At 42.7% G+C, this 18,792-nt stretch overlaps 2 protein-coding genes across 4 annotated transcripts in view; both read right to left on the reverse strand.

Annotated features, from left to right (window-relative positions):
- Positions 1-1,465: 1,465 nt before the first annotated feature.
- Positions 1,466-16,460, reverse strand: cat (catalase). 2 transcript variants are annotated; one of them, XM_023984740.2, is made up of 11 exons: positions 16,255-16,459; positions 12,834-13,005; positions 8,542-8,652; positions 7,417-7,547; positions 7,039-7,143; positions 6,582-6,707; positions 5,679-5,870; positions 4,474-4,896; positions 3,300-3,407; positions 3,015-3,092; positions 1,466-2,611 (listed from the first exon to the last, which is right to left on the reverse strand). In XM_023984740.2, exons 1-11 carry the CDS (start codon positions 16,318-16,320, stop codon positions 2,549-2,551), a joined length of 1,575 nt encoding a protein of 524 aa, XP_023840508.1. In that variant the 5' UTR covers positions 16,321-16,459; the 3' UTR covers positions 1,466-2,548. The 2 variants fall into 2 exon arrangements, with proteins under 2 accessions (XP_023840508.1, XP_023840509.1); XM_023984741.2 differs by lacking the exon at positions 12,834-13,005 and having other exon boundaries at positions 16,255-16,460.
- Positions 16,461-16,691: 231 nt separating this feature from the next.
- Positions 16,692-18,792, reverse strand: part of syt12 (synaptotagmin XII) — a 40,199-nt gene continuing 38,098 nt past the window's right edge. For both annotated transcript variants that reach the window (XM_023984742.2, XM_070442908.1), the window contains one exon: positions 16,692-18,492. In XM_023984742.2, the coding sequence (XP_023840510.1) occupies positions 18,319-18,492 (174 nt within the window). In that variant the 3' untranslated portion in view covers positions 16,692-18,318. The remainder of the gene's footprint in view (positions 18,493-18,792) is intronic.

Genomic DNA, 18,792 nt, shown 5'->3' on the forward strand with positions numbered 1-18,792 from the left:
AATTAGTATTGTGTGCTGTATGTTGTGTGAGTGTAGTGATGTTAGGGATGGTGTGAGTGACAGTGTGAGTGTTGCGTATGGCAAATGATTATACTGTATAATGACTGTTGGTCACCACAGGATCACCAGAGAACCTCTTCCATGATGGAGTAGAACTCCCACTTCCTTCTCCCTTGCCTCGTCTTCTGATGCCCGTCAAAGACAGCCTTATACCAGTGTGACACACAATTTGGCATCATGAGTGCACATTAACAGTTACAGTACATGACAGCAGTAGCTGCTCTCTCTCTCTCTTTCCATGTGTGTGTAAGTAATTTAAATAGTGAGAACAAAATAGCAATAGGAAATAAAAGGAGAAAGGATATAAAGAGGAGAAAGACAAATAGACTTTGACAAAATTAGAAATGTGTAATTTCTGAAAATGTAGCTAGCTAGACTCTCTTACCCGTATACATGGATGGACGCTTCTCCCTCTGTCACGGATGCCTCGGTTGCCCTTAGTTTGAAGATGTAATCCGGAGACAGGTGTTTTATACAACAGCCTTCTGTGTATTCTCTTTTCGACTCCGTCTGCATATTTGCAATCAAATGCCAGAATTTTCTCAATTCCCTGAGATATCATACTCTAATTCCATTGATATCAAATCGGTCCTCCAGAAAGTGGAGAGCAACACTTATGCAGTTCTACTAAGTGATATCTTTCAAAAAAGCAACCGTAGAAAGGATTTCCAACACATACTGACCAGCTCATATTATAGACTGAAGCGTGCTACATGGCAGACCAAACCGAACTCATCTCTCGGCATTATCCAGCCCACTCATAATCTCGGGCAATCATGGCTAGCGGGAAGGTTGCCGACTTTTTCCATGGCTAAACCAACTAGGCTTGTAAATTAACCATTTTATTTGTATTTACAGTTTGTTATTAAGGCACATGAAAGTTCACATGTTCCAGAAGGCATTTGCCAAAAAAGGCATACGTCTTGTTTCCTGAAATGAGTCACAAATTAGAACCTAACACCAGCTAATGTTAGCTAGCTACCTAAGATGAGGCTGAATAAGTTTCTAGTTAGCTAACGTAGCTAGTTTCTCTGCTAAATATGAAAAAGTAAATTGAGCAACACAATAAAATGCATCATAACTAACTGTGTTCAGGTCATTTGAGAGTTGTTTTGAAGCCCCCATGTTGCCACTCTTCAGAGGAGAGTCAAAGAGAACAACAACTTTCAATTGGCCACCTTAAATACCTTTTCTCATGATTGGATGCACTTGTCTATGAAGTTCAAGGCTTAATGAGCTCACCAAACCAATTTTGTGTTCCAATTAATCAGTGCTAAGTAGTTTCAGGTATTCAAATCAACAGAATGACAAGGGTGCCCACATTTTTGCATAGCCTATTTTTCACATCTGATTTAATGTCATACAACTTAATATTGCTACACAAAAAATCTTTGTCTGGACAATACCCCAGTACTCAGCTTATTAGAAAAGGAATGGCATGCCACTGATCATTTTCTGTGACGACAGAATAAATTATTATGCAGCCTCAGAGGGGTGCCCAAACTTTTTCATACGACCGTATTAGCATAAATTGAAAGATCAAGCACTCAATAATGCATCTTATTTTGTGGTTCAAAGTTCACAATTGCATATTAATATCACAAATCACTTCTCTTCAGACAGGTGATGTGATGGGGAATGCTACCTAGCACAGAAACACTAACAGTCCAGGGCTTAGCTGGAACATAGAAAACGAATAGGGAGATTTGTGAGAAGGACAGTAAACAGTGGTGGTTCTTGTTTCCCCAGCCCTAATACAACTCTTTAGTGATTCAGAGTCTGTACACAAATATACAGAAGACATTTGGTACATGAGATTATTCATAAAAGTCTTTGCAAACCCTTTATAATGCCATGGTGACTATGGATACGTTTCTAACCAAAAAGGCACTGGTGTGTTGGTTTGGCTGCGAGGACGATGACTCAAACATTCTTTCATGACTCAATCACAGTCATTCTCACCGATCGATGGCCGGAAACTATTTCTAATATAAACAAGGAATATGGTGTAGGCCTTAACACAGGAACACTTTTGAAGAGAACTTAAGTTTAAACTGCAAAATAAAGATGAATCTTCTTCGAAAACATTGGTGGTTTGTTTAACGAGGATAAATGTCTTTTTTTTGCATATAGGCTAACACATACCTCTTTTAAGCTAACTATCAGGGCTTTGATGAAGTATGGACACACAAACAATACATAATTGGGAAGAGATGGATCACTATACTGAAAATGGCATAAACATTTCAGACAGCAGACCTGTATATTTGACAGATGTAGTTTGGGGACAGATCTTCTCCCATCGGGCTGCAGTCTGACTACATACATTTCTGTGTGAACTTTGGCAAAATGGACAGCAAACACGTTAGAACAATGTTGTAAGTAGCCTGAGGAATATTAAATCATGATTAGCTATGGCATTCACGGACGGTTAGAAGTAGGATCTTGGATAGCAGGCTGGTAAGCGCAACAGGTGGAAGTTAAGGCATCACATCTTGGAGGAGGCAGTGATGGCAGCGGCTCCTCCAAGGGTATACACTCTCACAGCGTCCTGTGAGAGGAGACAAGGAGATTTGAGGCTATTAAAAAAACACAATCTTGTTTACAAGGGGAACTGAGAGAAACAGTCACATACTAAATAGAAAGAAAAAAAGTACAAACTAAATGTTCTACTTAAATACAATGTGTATGAAACTATTTAGTTAACGCAACTTTTGATTTTCATGAAGGATCTACAATATACTTAAAACTGCTCATGTAAATAATGCGACCACACTTCGATCTTTATTTGTCTCCAAATATTTCATGAATTATCCCTCTTCACCTGCAACAAGCCAACTCGAGTGCTTTTCCTACTTTGACTATACTGCATCACTCATGGGGGGACGACATGTTAACTGTTGCCTTGCTGACATGCGCTTTGGTGTCTGTTGACAGCAAACAAATGGACTTACCTTCTTGGGCTCGGCATCGTTGAGTCGGGCCTGGACCCCGTTTCCATAGTCTGCATGCACAGCCATCAGGTTCTGAACCTGGAAAAACAGGGAGTGAGAGCAGAGGGCGAGCGGGTCAGAACAGTGTTGTTAGTGATGGCACTATCGATTATTAAACATTACATTGCAAAGATGGCCTTTGTGGTAGTGAGGAAGATGATACCAACTATATAACAGCCATCATTGCTGATACTAATGATGAAAGTGATGACTTAGACAATCTTAATGATGGTGATGATAACTCACCCAGCGTTTCTGGATGAAGACTTGGGCTCCCTTCAGGGCACCAGCCATATTCTGACAAAGCCTCTGACGCTCCTCCTCGTTCAGCACCTTAGTGAAGAAGGTACGCACCTGCAATACATATACACAAAGGGTCAGGGCACTGGTCACATACACCAATCAGCATTAAGAAACAACCAATAAAATATTTATTTCATTATTTGTAATCATAAAGCATTTAATATGTAAAATAACAAAGATTTCTTTATAGGGTGTATCATTATTGGCCCTGCCAGTGCAGTGCACACAGCTCGGTGTGTAGTAAATGAACCTCGTGTCACATCAGCACAACCCCCTTTACCGGACAGGGAAGACATGAAAATGCTGGGGTTAGTGGAAAAGTATGTTGACGTTTTCCCTTGAAGCCGAGCTAACGATTCCGGATCACCGGCTTTAAATCAGACTGATCCCACCAAGCTCTGTCCTCCACGGCAGAAGCTAGCATTCCTCGTTCTGACGTGCGCCACCCGGCGTCAGTGCAAATCTCTGAGTCGCTAGTCTCCCCCTTTGGGAGTAACTAATGCATTGATACATTGGCATTAAGTGTAATATGTAACTCTTTAGGTTGACATTCAGTAACTTCATGTTAGAACTGAACCATAACTTGCATTTTAAAATTGCTCACTGCACAACTCGGTCAATACTTTTTTAGCAGTATGCGCCCGCATGACCTGTTAAGTACAAGCTTGATTGTGTAAAAGGTAGCTCTATCCACAATTAGAATATCATTCTCTAGCAATTTGATAAACAAATGATTGAATTCATCATTCTCCTGTATCGATTACATATCATCATCATTTACCCTGTAACCATTGATTCATGTATTGATTTTTATGATCATATTTGTAGTTTACTTGTTATTTGGGGGTTTTCTGATCCAAAACAAGCTCTAGAAAACTGCACGATTTCACAAAACTGATACTAGGCTCATCAGATATACTGTACCTTCAGATAAATCAATGATTACTATTATTCTCAGTTCTGTCTTAGCTAAGATAACCCATAAGTCAGATATTCTTAAAATACAATGTTTGTCCAATAATCAACTGGTGCCCCCCCCCCCCCAATTCATAAAATATATTAATTCATAAAGTTTAGTAATAACTTAACCAATATTCCCAACACACGGGTTCTCTACCTGTGTGACGTTGTCGTCGTCAGTACTGTTGTAGCGACCCACATCTGGGGACACCTTAAACCTGGTCTCCACGTGCTGGGGCTGGGTCTCTGGAGCACTGAAGCTGTTGGGGAAGTAGTTGGGAGCGCCAGCCTGGTTGTCGAACATGCACATGGGCCCATCTCGCTGGTAGTTGGCCACACGGGTCCTGAAGGGGCAGTTGACGGGCAGCTGCAGGTAGTTAGCGCCCAGCCGGTGCCGGTGTGTGTCTGGGTAGGAGAACAGACGCCCCTGCAGCATCTTGTCAGGGCTGGGCTCGATGCCCGGGGGCATGTTGCTGGGGTCAAAGGCTAGCTGCTCAATCTCGGCAAAGTAGTTGGCAGGGTTTCTGTTGAGCACCAACCTCCCCACAGGAATGAGGGGGTACTCCTCGTGAGACCACACCTAAGGAGTAAGAGAGACGTGTAGCTACCTCGCATGCCAACCAAGGTGCATGGCCGTGCAAAAGAATTCCATGAACATGTAGGCTTGCATGACCCCCTTATTTTCACCTAATAATTATCCTGACTAAATAACAGCTATGACAATCAGTTGCCAATCACACTAATGCTCACAGATGCTATGACAACATAACAGATATCAGACCACTGTCAGATCTTTCAGTGTTTACGTTGAGGAAGTCCCCCCTCTTGTGGAAAAGCCAGAGTACTGCCAATGTCTGGATATTCTGGGAATGTGTTTTTGTGGCAGGTTAAAATGGCGAAGAAAGTACAAATCAGGTATTCCCGTCACATTCTTTCAAAACCAAGGGAACATATGGATAAATGTTAGGGAATGGACCTACTATAAAGAGAGAGTGGTTCCCACATAACTGAATAGAATATTATGAGAAATAAAGCTGCAATATCTAACTTTTTGGGGCGACCCGACCAAATTCACATAGAAATTGAGTTCTAAATTGTTCTTTCTCATTGAAAGTAAGTCTAAGAAGTGGTAGATCTGTTCTATATGCGCTACTTCTATGCTGCCCGTTCTTGCGTATTTCCTTTTGGTTTAGTACACCAGCTTCATACACCTGAAAATACAATATCTTTGGTTATGGAAAATATATATCACAGTGGTTTAGATGGTGCAATGATTCTCTACACAATGACTACTTGCTTTGTCGCAAACTTAAAATTAGGCAAATGGCGGAGCGATTACTGCTTATTGCATCTCTAAGGTACCTTGGTCAGGTCAAAGGGGTTCCACTGGAACTTCTCTGCCTGCTCAAAGGTCATGACCTGGATGTAAAAGGACCAGGAGGGGAAGTTGCCGTTGGCGATGGAGGTGTAAAGGTCTCGGATGGCGTAGTCCGGGTCGGTGGAAGCCAGGTGCTCGGCGTCCTCAGGTTTCATGTTCTTGATGCCCTGGTCGGTCTGAGATGGGAAGGTTGCTATGGGTTACTGTTAGGTGAGAATTATCGGTTAATTGAATGATTAGAATAGTCCGCCCTGAAACATATAATTGTACGGAAGTGATTAGAATGTATATCATCATAATCAATCAATGTGTAGTCCTAGTCAGAATTAGGGTAAAGACAACATGTCTTTATGGTATTATAAACACAGACTGTCTGAGCTTGGTGCCGACCTGACTAGAGATTTGGGAGAGAACAGGGAGTATGTCTCAAGGACAAGGTCACTAATCTCTGGCGGCTGGGTAGCAGGACATGTGTGTGTGTGTGCGTCTGTTTGCGTGTGTGTGTGTGCGTATGGTTGTGTGAATATGTGGGCGTGAGAAGTCAGTATAAAATGAATTGTTTTGTATTCTTGATTTTAGAACGTTCCGTGAATAAACCTTTTTGACTATTTAGCTGGGCCTCCGTCTGTTTCATTCGACCAGGATCTTACAAATTCTGGTTTGCAGACTGAGTAATATATTTAAATTGGGTTATGAACCTGGAAAAGAAAATTCTCTTATCAGTTACTATGGACCCTGTCCCAATTTCTCCAACTACGTTTCCTTCTTTCCCACCATCACCCTCTTGTATCCTTCAGTTAAGTAGGTATAGTTGACTCCTCTATACATTTAAGTGTAGCGCATTTCACTAGTCCTGTACACTACATTCTTTTTAATTGTGCTTCGACCTTGTAATGGAACTTGCAGTAGACAGGCTGACCCTCGGCGTTGACCAGCTTGAAGGTGTGGGAGCCGTAGCCGTTCATGTGGCGGAAGCCGTCAGGCAGACCACGGTCACTGAACAGGAAGGACACCTTCACAGAGACGAGAACAAATAGAAGACCATGAACAAAGACACATGTTCAGTCATTAGCAATTGAGCTATTTGTAAGTAAATAAGATCTAGAAAAACGTAAGTATATAAGGATGATGTAATAAGGAAAGGGATGCATACGCAGCACCCACCATTCCTAGACATAATGGCAAAGCTATGAAGTTGTTAATGGCATGTTGTTACTCAAATTTGGCTTAGTGTGGGGTGAAATCAGAAAATACAATGTCAGAAAACCATCCATCGATCTATCGTGTATGCGTGCGTGCATGTAAAGGTTTGGTTGCAGGTAGAGAGTGGAGCAACTACAGCACCTGATGCATACACTCAGGCCGCAGGCTCCAGAAGTCCCACACCATGTCTGGGTCCTTCAGGTGAGTCTGGGGGTTGCGCTTCTGAGAGTGGATAAAGGATGGGAACTGCACAGACAAAGGGATATCAGAGAGATGCGGTAATGGTACAAATCAAAACGGGGAGATTAACTCATGTATAGCACCATAACGCATAATATCCACCCATACACACACACTACACCCTGAACCTTGGCCACMGTAACACACACACTACACCCTGAACCTTGGCCACGGTAACACACACTACACCCTGAACCTTGGCCACGGTAACACACACTACACCCTGAACCTTGGCTAGGCACACAGGCTCAATCTTGACTCACACGTGTCTGGACTCACCAGCATGGCGTCCCTGATAAAGAATATGGGGGTGTTGTTGCCAGTAAGGTCCCAGTTGCCCTCGTCAGTGTAGAACTTGACTGCAAAGCCACGTGGGTCTCTCACTGTGTCGGCTGAGCCCGATTCCCCAGCTGCACGAGTTAGATACAAAATAAAAACAATTAGAAACTCACAGTTTAAACAAGACATCATTTACAGATGGAAAAAAATATATGACATTGTCTATTTCCCGGTATTTATTCAATGATGTATTGAAGAAACATCACCGTCTTTTAGGATGTTGTAATTGCCGAGTAATTGAATTTTGCCTTTATTTTGTATCATTTCAAACACTCAAAAAATGCCAAACAACGTTGAAAAAGCTAGAGACCTAGGTCAAGTCAATTCAATAGAAAAGAGATTCCAAGGAACTTCAAGTGGGTTCAGGGAGCCTATACGTTTCTGGGACATGTAGGCTAACTGTATCAAAGTATTAATCCAGATTGTTTTACGGAGTTTGTCTTTTCTTTGGATTCCCAGCTAATTTCATTCCTGCAACAGCAGTTTTCCCACTGAGGCTTTGGGTCAGGGTTAGTGATGGACACTTGCACATCAAGGTCACTACACTACGGACTGCTCGTCACCCGACAGCATCAATCACGTAGACAACACCATTTTCTCATGGGGCTCTTGCACAAGCTGTTTGTATAGCTCTGGCAGGAGACAACTGTCCAGGCATCCGCTATGAGCGTTACTAGAGCTGTTATAAGAGTGTTATTTGGTCAAATTAGGAATTTTCTATATGTCAGAAGTTAACATGAACTCGGTCAAGGATTCTTCTGATATCGGCAAACATGGATTTAGCAGAAAATCATAACCAAAGGCAATGACTAAAAGTATCATAAACAAGCTAATATTGGTAGCAAATACATGATACAGTTCTTCTTTACACATGTTCTTGAGGAAACAAGTAAATGTGTTTGTAGCAGTTTTATGGAAAAGCCGGAGGGAGCAACCTCAATACAATTTTACTATGTAAGTTTTGATTAAATACCAGGAAAGTATGGGATAAAAAAATACAAAAATGTCATGTAGGCTAATGTAACCAGTAAGAAAGTGGAGAAGCTAAGTGATGGTGCGTCTTACCCACTGTGGAGAAGCGGATGGCGATAGGTGTGGTCTTGCCCACATGCTCAAACACCTTGGCCTTGCAGTAGCGAGAGATGTCATGTGTCACCTCAAAGTACCCGAACGCTCCTGTTGAGGAAGAGGCAGTACATGGTCAGTTACCGTTGTATTTTATGTTAGCTAGTTAAGAGATATACATTTTTGTTCCCTTTATCGAAGTTGCCAAAAGAGTCCGTCACCGAAACCAGACGCCAGTCTCTGCTGTTGCCTAGGGTCGGTTTCCGAGACTAGAGATGGCACGGCTAGTTAGGCTAACGTAGATTATCACTCCTAATTTAAAACCAATGTATCTTTACTGTCATTGTAGGCAGTTTAAAACAAAGTTACTTGTGTAACCCCGGTTCTCTGATAATATGAGTATGATGTATTACTATGGAGATTTGCCAGGATCACCAACTCTAGGAAGGACCTACTGTATCAAAAGCATCTGCTGGAGACACAGGTAGAGTGGCAAATGAGGTGAGCCCCTCACTTCCTTATAAGAAGGCACTCTCATTCTCTGGTCCTTCTCAAGCATGCTTCTCTTCCTCGCGCCCTTGCCAGCAAAGAATGCGGTGATACATCTCACCTCATTATCAGAGAACCGGGGTTACGCAAGTAACCTTAAGTTCTATCAAATACTTGTTTCGATGTATCATTATGGGGATATGGCCAACTCCTGTATCGCAAAACATTCTCTGAAGCCACGATAGTCCAAACATTAGCAACCTTCAAGAGGCTCCGAAACTGAGGGAGTACGAACCAAGAAAGTGCAGAAACAACCAGTCGGGAAAAACCTTGTAACAAAGCGAGGGGAAGCCCAATCCGTGTCCCAAAAACAGTGCCAAAGATATAAACTCCTCTGTAGAAGAGGGCCCTTTCAGGCTCTCCAAAGGCTGTTGATCTCACCCCTATAAAACAACATAATGTTGCCCAATGAGGGAAGAACATAACACCCTCGCCTGAGCTCTCATTCAGTCCAAGTAGATGTGCAACGAGCATACGCTCTACTGAGGAAGGCGACAGATGAAAAGCCATAGGCCAAAAGGTGCAACAATAAGAAAATGTCAACCTAGGCCAAAGGATGGAGTTAGGTACCTTCATCTGAAAAATCCCTGGGCACACTGAGGGCGCAAACAGTGCTGGTAAAGCACAGTCCACACACTCGCTTATGGGTGCCAAGGGCTGTAGCAAAGCAAAATACAAAGAAATATTACAGCTCCACGCTGCTATGAAAATATCTTAAGCACAATAGACATGCCCCAGGACCAGCTAAAGGCTTAGCGACTGGGCGTAAGCGACGTGCCCCCCCCCCCCCCCCTTAAAAACTACATAATAGGGATGGATAAACGGCAACACTGTCAGGGCCTTGGCAGGCCAAGAAAGCGGCTAGTGGACCTTAACAAAGAAAACCTTTTTTCTCTGTCCAACAAGTCCTGCAAGGAGCATAGGACCATGGAAATCAGAGTAGGAAGGAACAGTTGGTTTAGTCATTCCACTTCTCCAAGAAAAACAACCCAGAGCGTGCATGAGGAGGCTGGCACTCTCTCCAACATTCGAGGGCCTGTCTTTTATTTATTTTTTACTCAGCACAGTATTCCTAATGCTGGGAAGTAGAAGACCTATGTAACTGGTATGTCTTGGCCCTGTTCCATGGAGGGTTGTCAAGAGCGAAGATATCCCCAGCCCCTTGCTCCCAACTGATGGGGATGTCCGGTTATCTGAACCAATTGCAGTAAAACAAAAAAAGTATGAATAAAATAAACAAGACAGAACGTACCAGATCATTGTCTGAGGCTCTGACGTCTGGCGAGTGCGCCGTCCTCGCTCAGCCCCTTCTCCCACCAGCGCTAGGCTCATGGTACGACCACAGCCTTAAATGGCACTATGGGAGGCACAGAGGTTTAAGTCTAATCACACAAATCTCCTCCCAGGCATCTGGATCTAGGGTGTCTGAGTCCAGTTGTTTCCCCACCACCTCCATTAGATCAGCATGATAAGCCAACAATTTTTCAAAAAGGTCACATTGATGGCCAATTTGTTGGGCCAAGTACGTTTACTGAAAAAAAATTGAGGCAGTAAAGCGGACTATCTTTCTAGCGAGTGAGGTGCCAGTGTCGCTAGTAAAACGGCGCGAGGCACTAAGCCAGAGACGGCGCCACTGTGGGAGCGTAACCAAACCTAAATTCCTCCATATTGTGCATGTTCAGGCTTGGGGTGCCCCTAGCAAGAATCTTGCTAGTGAGGGGTTTGTCCTATGAGCTCTTAGCTTCCCTGAGGCATGCGGGTACCACCGGGAGTTGCTTTACCGCGGCTGAATGAGACCGGTCTCTTCTCGTTGTATAGGCCCCTTAACGGGCACGGAGGAGCCCAAACTCCAATGGAGACAGTGAGGGGAAGGAGTCGAGGCTATCCATGACCTCGCTAGGTTGCGTGGAGCTGAGCGTCAGCTTTCGCTGTTGGCTTGGAGACAAAAGGGGCTGTCGAGATAGATGCTCGTTTAAACCTCAGACCTGCCCCAGTCAGCAGTGCTCACAGGACTCAGGGTCATAAAGTGCCTCTTGGGCATGTTCCTTTCCCAGGCAATTGATGCATAGAAGGTGGGTATCCTTCCCCCTGCAGCTAATAACTAGCAATAATGAGCACAGTAGAATGCTATAACCACGAGGCTAGTGGAGCATTAGCTAGCAGCAGAGTTAGCCCGCAGGTAACGTGCTCCCATGACAGAAGGAACCTTAAGGCTGAGAAGGATGGACGTAGCTAGACGAGAGAAGGGAGCTAGCAATGCTACCGTGTTGCAGGTAAGGTATGCTAGTGAGGTTAGCTTGCATCTCAGTGAGCTAACAGAGTTAGACTTGCAGCTAACCAAGTCTCAATAGCTTGCCGTGAAGCTAGCTACCAAGGGAGACTGAAAGTAGAAAACCTTTCGGTCCGTACAAAACCTCTCGAAATGCTCTGAAGACCTACGGTTGGCAGTGATATCCTTCATGGTTCGCTTGTAAGCAGTTGAGCAGGAAAACAGGGATCAATCGTGCAGAGAGAGTAATGCTTTTCACAAGAATGAATGACCACATGGTGGGCGAGTGGCTCGTTATAAGGAAGTGAGTGATCTCACCTTCTTCGCCACTACCTACTTGTCTGCAACAGACGCTTCTGACAGGCCCTCCAAGAGTTGGTGATCCTGGCGAATCCCCATAGTGATACATCAAAACGAGTATTCAAAAGACAACCACTGAACATGTCATTAGACAAAATGAGGTGAGGTTATATTCAACTTCACAAACAAATGTGCTGCCTTCACCATGTTGTGTACACATTCCTTGGAAGATTAGTGAGTAAACACCTGCAAATAAAGCCATACATGTGGTGCACTTTACCCCTCGTGTAGTGGGCCAACAGATTGTCACATGATCATGGTCTTTATAATATTAGACTGGAGAGCCGCTTACAGTTGGCGTTTTGGCGTAGACCCAAAAGTAGGCCCACAATTGATAACTAGATGTCTAGGACAGGGTAGTGTTTCTCCAACCAATACGTGAAGCTCCACTGTTAGGTAAAACATCTAGTGGTGTCTGACTGTCTTTCCAGCTCTGTCATTTCTGCTTGTCTAAACAGTTTGACACATATACTGAACAAAAATATAAACGCAACATCTAATGTCTTGGTCCCATGTTTAATGAGCGCAGAAAGAAAATAGACCGAAAATTTTCCACGTGCACAAAATGCTTTTTTTTTTTTTGTGCACAATTGTTTACATCCCTAGTTAGTGAGCATTTCTCCTTTGCCAAGATAATACATCCACTTGACAGGTTTGGCATATCAAGAAGCTGATTAAACAGCATGGTCATTACACAGGTGCACCTTGTGCTAGGGACAATAAAAGGTTACTAACGTGTAGTTGTCACACAACGCCACATACATCTCAAGTTTTGAGGAAGCGTGCAATTGGCATGCTGACAAGATGAATGCCTGCCACAGCTGTTGCCAGAGAATTGACTTAATTTCTCTACCAACATCATTTTAGAGAATTTGGCAGTACATCCAACAGGCCTCACAACCGCAGACCATGTGTGTGGCATATCTGTATCCCCTGTCATGTGAAATACATAGATTAGGGCCTAATGTTTTTTTTTTTCAATTGACTTATATGAACTATAACTAAGTAAAATCTTTGAAACGGCTGCATGTGCGATTATATTTTTGTTCAGTATATATTGCATTGATGTTAATCAGCGCCAGTCTTAAATTCATTGGTAGTGCTGGACACCCACCGCCTCCCTTGGCGTGCACCACCCTCTCTGGGATGCGCTCACGGTCGAAGTGTGACATCTCATCTATGAACGGGGTATCCTGCACCAGGAGGGGCCCCTGGGGACCTGTGGTCATTATATTCAGCTTGTCCCCTACCGGGTGACCAGCCCCTGTGGTCAGGGTGTCTGGCCTCTGAAGGGAAAGCAATGGAATAGACATTATACATAGCGAAGACATTGAATGATCAAATTATTTTTTATTTTTTACCTTTATTTAACTAGGCAAGTCAGTTAACAACAAATTCTTATTTACAATCACGGCCTCATTGCTTCATTCATGCTATTGTTACAATTCAATATTGGCAAATTCAGACTTAAGAAATGTATGCCTTTCCTAAGCACTTCTCAATAGTTGGTATTCAGATTTACCTTATGCAGGTGCGTAACGGGCTTTGCAGGCATGGTTCCCTTGCACGCTTGGAATACATTTATACCCCTTTTTCTCCCCAATTTCATGATTACGAACTTGTCTCATCGCTGCAACTCCCCAGCGGGCTAGTGAGAGACGAAGGTCGAGTCATGCATCCTCCGAAACATGACCTGCCTAACCACGCTTCTAGGGTCCATATGGTCCATTTTCCTCTATTTCCGACTGACTGACATGCCCAAAGTAAACTGCCTGTTGCTCAGGCCCTGAAGCCAGGATATGCATATAATTGGTACCATTGGAAAGAAAACACTCTGAAGTTTGTAGAAATGTTAAAATAATGTAAGAGACTATAACACAATAGATATGGTAGGAGAAAATCCAAAGAAAGACCACCCTGATTTAAACATTTTTTTTTTTTAGAGTCATCCTCTTCCATTAGAACGTATAGGGAAACAAATGTAATCTAGCTCCCAGTATGCAATTCCTATGGTTTCCACTGGATGTCAGTAGTCTTTGTTCAAGGTTTCAGGCTTGTTTCTTCCCAAACGAGGAAGAATTATGAGTTTTAGTACTGGGATACAGACTTGGAAATCAGTCTATGCGCGCACGACGAAGAGAACCTGCTAATATAATTTTCCTATTGAACATACTTTCGGTATGAAATATTATAGTTTTATTATATTTTAGGGTATCTGAGGATGAAATAGAAATGTATTTTGACTTGTTGTAACAAAGTTCAGCGGTAGCTTTTTGGATTCCTTTCTCTGCATGTTGAATGAGTGGATTACTCAAATCGATGGCGTCAACTAAACTGACTTTTTGGGATATAAAGAAGGATTTTATTTAACAAAACGAAACTACATGTTGTAGCTGGGACCCTTTGGATGACAAATTAGAGGAAGATTTTCATAAAGTAAGTGAATATTTAAATCGCTATTTGTGAATTTATGAAACCTGCGCTAGTGGAAAAATATTTTGATGTGGGGCGCCGTCCTCAAACAATCGCATGGCATGCTTTCGCTGTAAAGCCTATTGTAAATCGGACAGTGCAGTTAGATTAACAAGAATGTACGTTTTTTACTGATAAGACACTTGTATGTAGATAAATGTTCAATATCCATAATTTTTATGATTATTTGAATTGCGCGCCCTCCAGGTTCACCGGAAGTTGTCCCGCTAGCGGGACCCCTATCCCAGAGAGGTTTAAGGAGAGGAAACACCGTTCAACTGACCACGACGTCAGCCTGCAGGCACCCATCCCGCCACAAGGAGTTGCTAGAGTGCGATGAGCCAATTAAAGTACCCCGGCCAAACCTTGCCCTAACCCGGACAACGCTGGGCCAATTGTGCACCGCCCTATGGGACTCCCGGTCACAGCAGGTAATGACATGAACCCCAGGCTGTAGTGGCGCCGTAACACTGCTATGCATTGCCTTAGGCCGCTACGCCACTCCGGAGGCCAGAATCATTTTTATTCAAAACGCTGAAAACCCTCCCACTTGCTGGCCAACAGATTTTCTCGTGGAGTTTTCATACAATTGGGCTTTCAGTACATTTATATAAAGCCATTAGAATTTTAGTGACAGACTGAGTAAATACCAAGCTAGCACAGTGGATCTGGGCCGATTCCGTCTGAGAGTTGGGGCACTCGGCTGAGAGTCAAACTCGGGTCCTGTGTAGTATTTTGATACTTTGTCAAGGCAATTAATAAGCATTAAAAACGTTGTGGAAGGAACTCCATGAGTTCGCAAGTTTTGAGGAAGCGTGCCATCGGCATGCCGATATAGCTGTACACATTTATTTACATATGCATCGGGCCGCTTCTGGGGGGATTCTGGTAAGATGCCCCAAAAAAAAGTCGGCTGAATACTGGTCGACTGAAACGGGCCGATTCTGGGGAGTCATTCATTTTGATTCCGGGCCGATTCAATCAGTTCCGGCCTTGGCCGATTCCTCATTACTAGCTGGGTATACGGCTAATGAAAGAATGCCATGCGTTTACTTGGTCTCATCACAGACAACTTTTGCATTTTAGCTAACTTGCAACTACTTATTAATTTGCATCTACTTGTCATACGAAATGGGTGCTTGACATCCACAAATGAATGCATACCATACCAAAGATAACATATCATAGAGGAAGGCCCTAAAATTTTGTCAGACTCCAGCCACCCTAGTGGCTGTTCTCTCTGCTACCGCACGGCAAGCGGTGCCGGAGATCCAAATATAGGTCCAAGAGGCTTCTAAACAGCTTCTACCCCCAAGCCATAAGACTCTAGTCAAATGGCTACACAGACTATTTGCATTGCCCCCCTCTTTACACCACTGCTACTCTCTGTTGTCATCTATGCATAGTCACTTTAATAATTCTACCTACATGTACATACTACCTCAACTAACAGGGGCCCCCGCACATTGACTCTGTATCGGTACCCACCTGTATATAGAGTCTCGCTATTGTTATTTTACTGTACATAAGTAAGCATTTCACTGTAAGGTCTACCTACACCTGTTGTATTCGGCGCATGTGACTAATAAAATGTGATACTAAATGAGTTGCTAACGCCGGCTCCGCGCTTTCCTGATCGTGGTATAGCCGCGTTCCGACTAGAGAGAATGTAATGAACGTCTAATCAGATTATTGTGGCTAGAAGTATTCTATTCTAAAAAATAAATAAAAATGCAAGAGCTCAACCTGCAAGTGCTAAGCGAACGTTAGCTAACAGCAGCAGCCATCTAACAATTCCTGACCCCCCACCCCATGCACGACCAGAAATGAATACAATTCTAACACAAATGTGCGTTGACTTTGTACGAAATGTTGTGGAATTGTATAGTGCCAGGGTTCTTAAATTATAGTAAATGTGTTAACTGATGCAGCCAACTGTCGAGCCAGGAGACACGAATAGGACCCTGGATGACCTCTCACCCATTTCACAACAAACTCCCCTTGCTTGAACTGCGCAACATTATCGTCGCGTCTATATAAATGAATCATCGAAATGGACAAACCTGAGCGCTTCGGCCCTCTTTCCATAGCTTCATTTGATCGGTTGCTTTCCCTCTATAATCAGCCATCGTGCAAACAAAACTTTAAACCACAAATGCGTGAAAAATTGATATGCTTGCTAGCTAAATAGCAGAGTTTATGTACTTTGTACGGCTTGGCTCCTCCTCCTTGGCTAATGGATATTCATTCCGCCGATTCAGTTGCAAAACGTTTCTTAAACGGAGGCTAACGGAACGAAACGGGGCGGGACTTCTCAAAATATTTCCAATAGAAACTCTCGTTTCAGTTTGGACTAATAACCTAGCATTTCGGTTGACTGGATGACCTAGCTAGCTAGCTACTTTCGGACCAAAGGGCAACAAAGGGAGAGATAAAGGGAAAGAAGCGGGGAGATAACAAAATCATAGATAGCATAGCACAAACATGTCAAACCAGGCCATTTGTTGCATTTCTTATATTTGAAACAATGTTTACACAATACACATATTTGGTGGCACAACCATAACTAGTGCTAAACAAGTGCATGCATGGCATCGATCACAAAATGCAAATGCTCACTGTGGGCTAAATGAAAATATTGCTTCAATAATGAATTTGGCACAGTAGGAAATATTGCATCACATTGTTGATTGTGGAATGCAAAGGAGTGGTAAGGAATGGTTGCCCAGATGCAGCATTTAACAAGCTTCTTGTTAGAATTTTTGTTGAGGTTATTTAGTGACAATACTGTATTTTGTGCCTTTAAACGCATGGTTAGTTTTGCACTGAATTAATAAAAATCACATTTGCCAGGTAATAAGGGCGATCTGACCTGTTTATACAATGCAAGGGGAGGTCACTTGTTAATTCACATTCTGTTGTACAAACATTATTGCCAAATTGTTACAGATAGCAAATAAAGGTCTTCATTGCATCCCCTCACAATGCAACCAAGTGAAATAATCAGTTACATCCAAGTCAACAGTAATGGTTGTCGAGGTCAACATCGATAAAGCCCATTTTAGTATTTTATGCATTCACCTAGATAATATGGTGCTCTTACTCCAAAAGTGAGTCCAGAAGGTTATGTTTAGCAGTTTAAAGCAGATAGAGGATAAAATGGGTAAAACTGACCACTAAATGCATCCACAAACAATTATTACACGTTTATAAGGGCTACATAAGCATGAGATATGGCTTCATTGTGGAATGCATTGGGTGACATACCTTTTAAGACATAGTAAATAGCAAATCGATCTACTGAATTAATATTCACCTGATAATGTGTTTGTGTAACTCTAGTATTGGCTTTTTGATGATTATGAATATGCAATGAAAGTGCACACTAATTATCAACATTATACCATAATAATAGTAACATAATAATATATATTCATATTTAAATGAATAAAACTAAAACAAAGCAGTTGTACATTATTTACATTCCTAACACTGTTTTTATCAGAATGACATTGCAACTTGTATTGCATTTATTATGATACAAATCGTACAATGCAACAAGTTATAGTACCTATATACCTGTTAGGTCAGATTTGGGCACCCTGTTACAATTGCTACAAATTACAATTGATATCACCTGGATTTGAGAACCTGGATTTTAAAAAGCACAAGAAGATATGATACATACCAAAAACCATACTAGGAAAAGTTTGTCACTCTCACATTTTACAAATGATCACAAGCAAATCTGATAAAGCTTACCACGCCACCTCCCAATTAGTCTCCCATACCACTAGGTGCAGAGTAAGACTGGTTTCAAAAGACAAATGACTAGTTTCCTGAAAAAGAAGCTATTTTACCCCTTCCTTTTTTATTTTCCCTATCTGGAGGACAGTAAAATAGTACTACAGTAGGCACCATGCAAAGAGGAGTGACCGGCAGGGTCGGGATCAACACCAATCCAATTCGTTCAATTTAGGAAGTGGAAAATCCTCCTTGAAAATAAATGGCACTTTTTCAATTCTCAAACTGAAATTTCAATGTATCCCCTGAATGGAGTGAGTTGAATTGGAATTGAGCCCAACCCTGGTGACCGGAGGTATGGTACAGAGGGAGATGGAGGGGTACTAGGTCCTCCGCAGAGGGTGCCACATGGACACAGGTTTCCTCAGTGTTGCCAACATCTGGTTCCAGTGGGTGATGCCCATGCCACTCGCCTCGGGTCCGATAATCACGTGACCCACGTTCTCGCCCCTGCCGTCGTCGGTGCCCTCCGCCACTGTGATCCTCAGGGAGAGTTCCTGAAGAGGGAGCACAGTGTCAGCACCAGTCCCAACATAGTACAGGGCAATCCTCTTATAGTAATCAAATCAGTACAGGACAATTTGATCACAATAAACGGTTGACCACTATAACTGTATTCACTATAAGATTAGTGCACTTTAGTACTCCAGAGAGGGTCAACAGTGAAGCCTATGTGGTTCACAGTGGTAATGCAGTCTAACAACAACAGCTCAACCAAAATACCACCAGAAAGTCAAATGTCATTTGATTAGAGCAAATTTCATTTGACTAAACAATCCTATCAGCTGTCTATTCCC

This window comes from Salvelinus sp. IW2-2015, linkage group LG4q.1:29 (genome assembly GCF_002910315.2).
Source record: "Salvelinus sp. IW2-2015 linkage group LG4q.1:29, ASM291031v2, whole genome shotgun sequence".
NCBI classification, from domain to species: domain Eukaryota; kingdom Metazoa; phylum Chordata; class Actinopteri; order Salmoniformes; family Salmonidae; genus Salvelinus; species Salvelinus sp. IW2-2015.

Bases quoted from the DNA above. Each gene is read 5' to 3' on its own strand.
- cat (XM_023984740.2), bottom strand. From the start codon at position 16,320: ATGGCTGATTATAGAGGGAAAGCAACCGATCAAATGAAGCTATGGAAA. The intron at 8,653-12,833 runs GTGGGTGTCCAG...CTTCCTCAACAG, and splicing joins GGTGCACGCCAAGGGAGGCG to GAGCGTTCGGGTACTTTGAG. The intron at 7,548-8,541 runs GTAAGACGCACC...TAACTCGTGCAG, and splicing joins CATCCGCTTCTCCACAGTGG to CTGGGGAATCGGGCTCAGCC.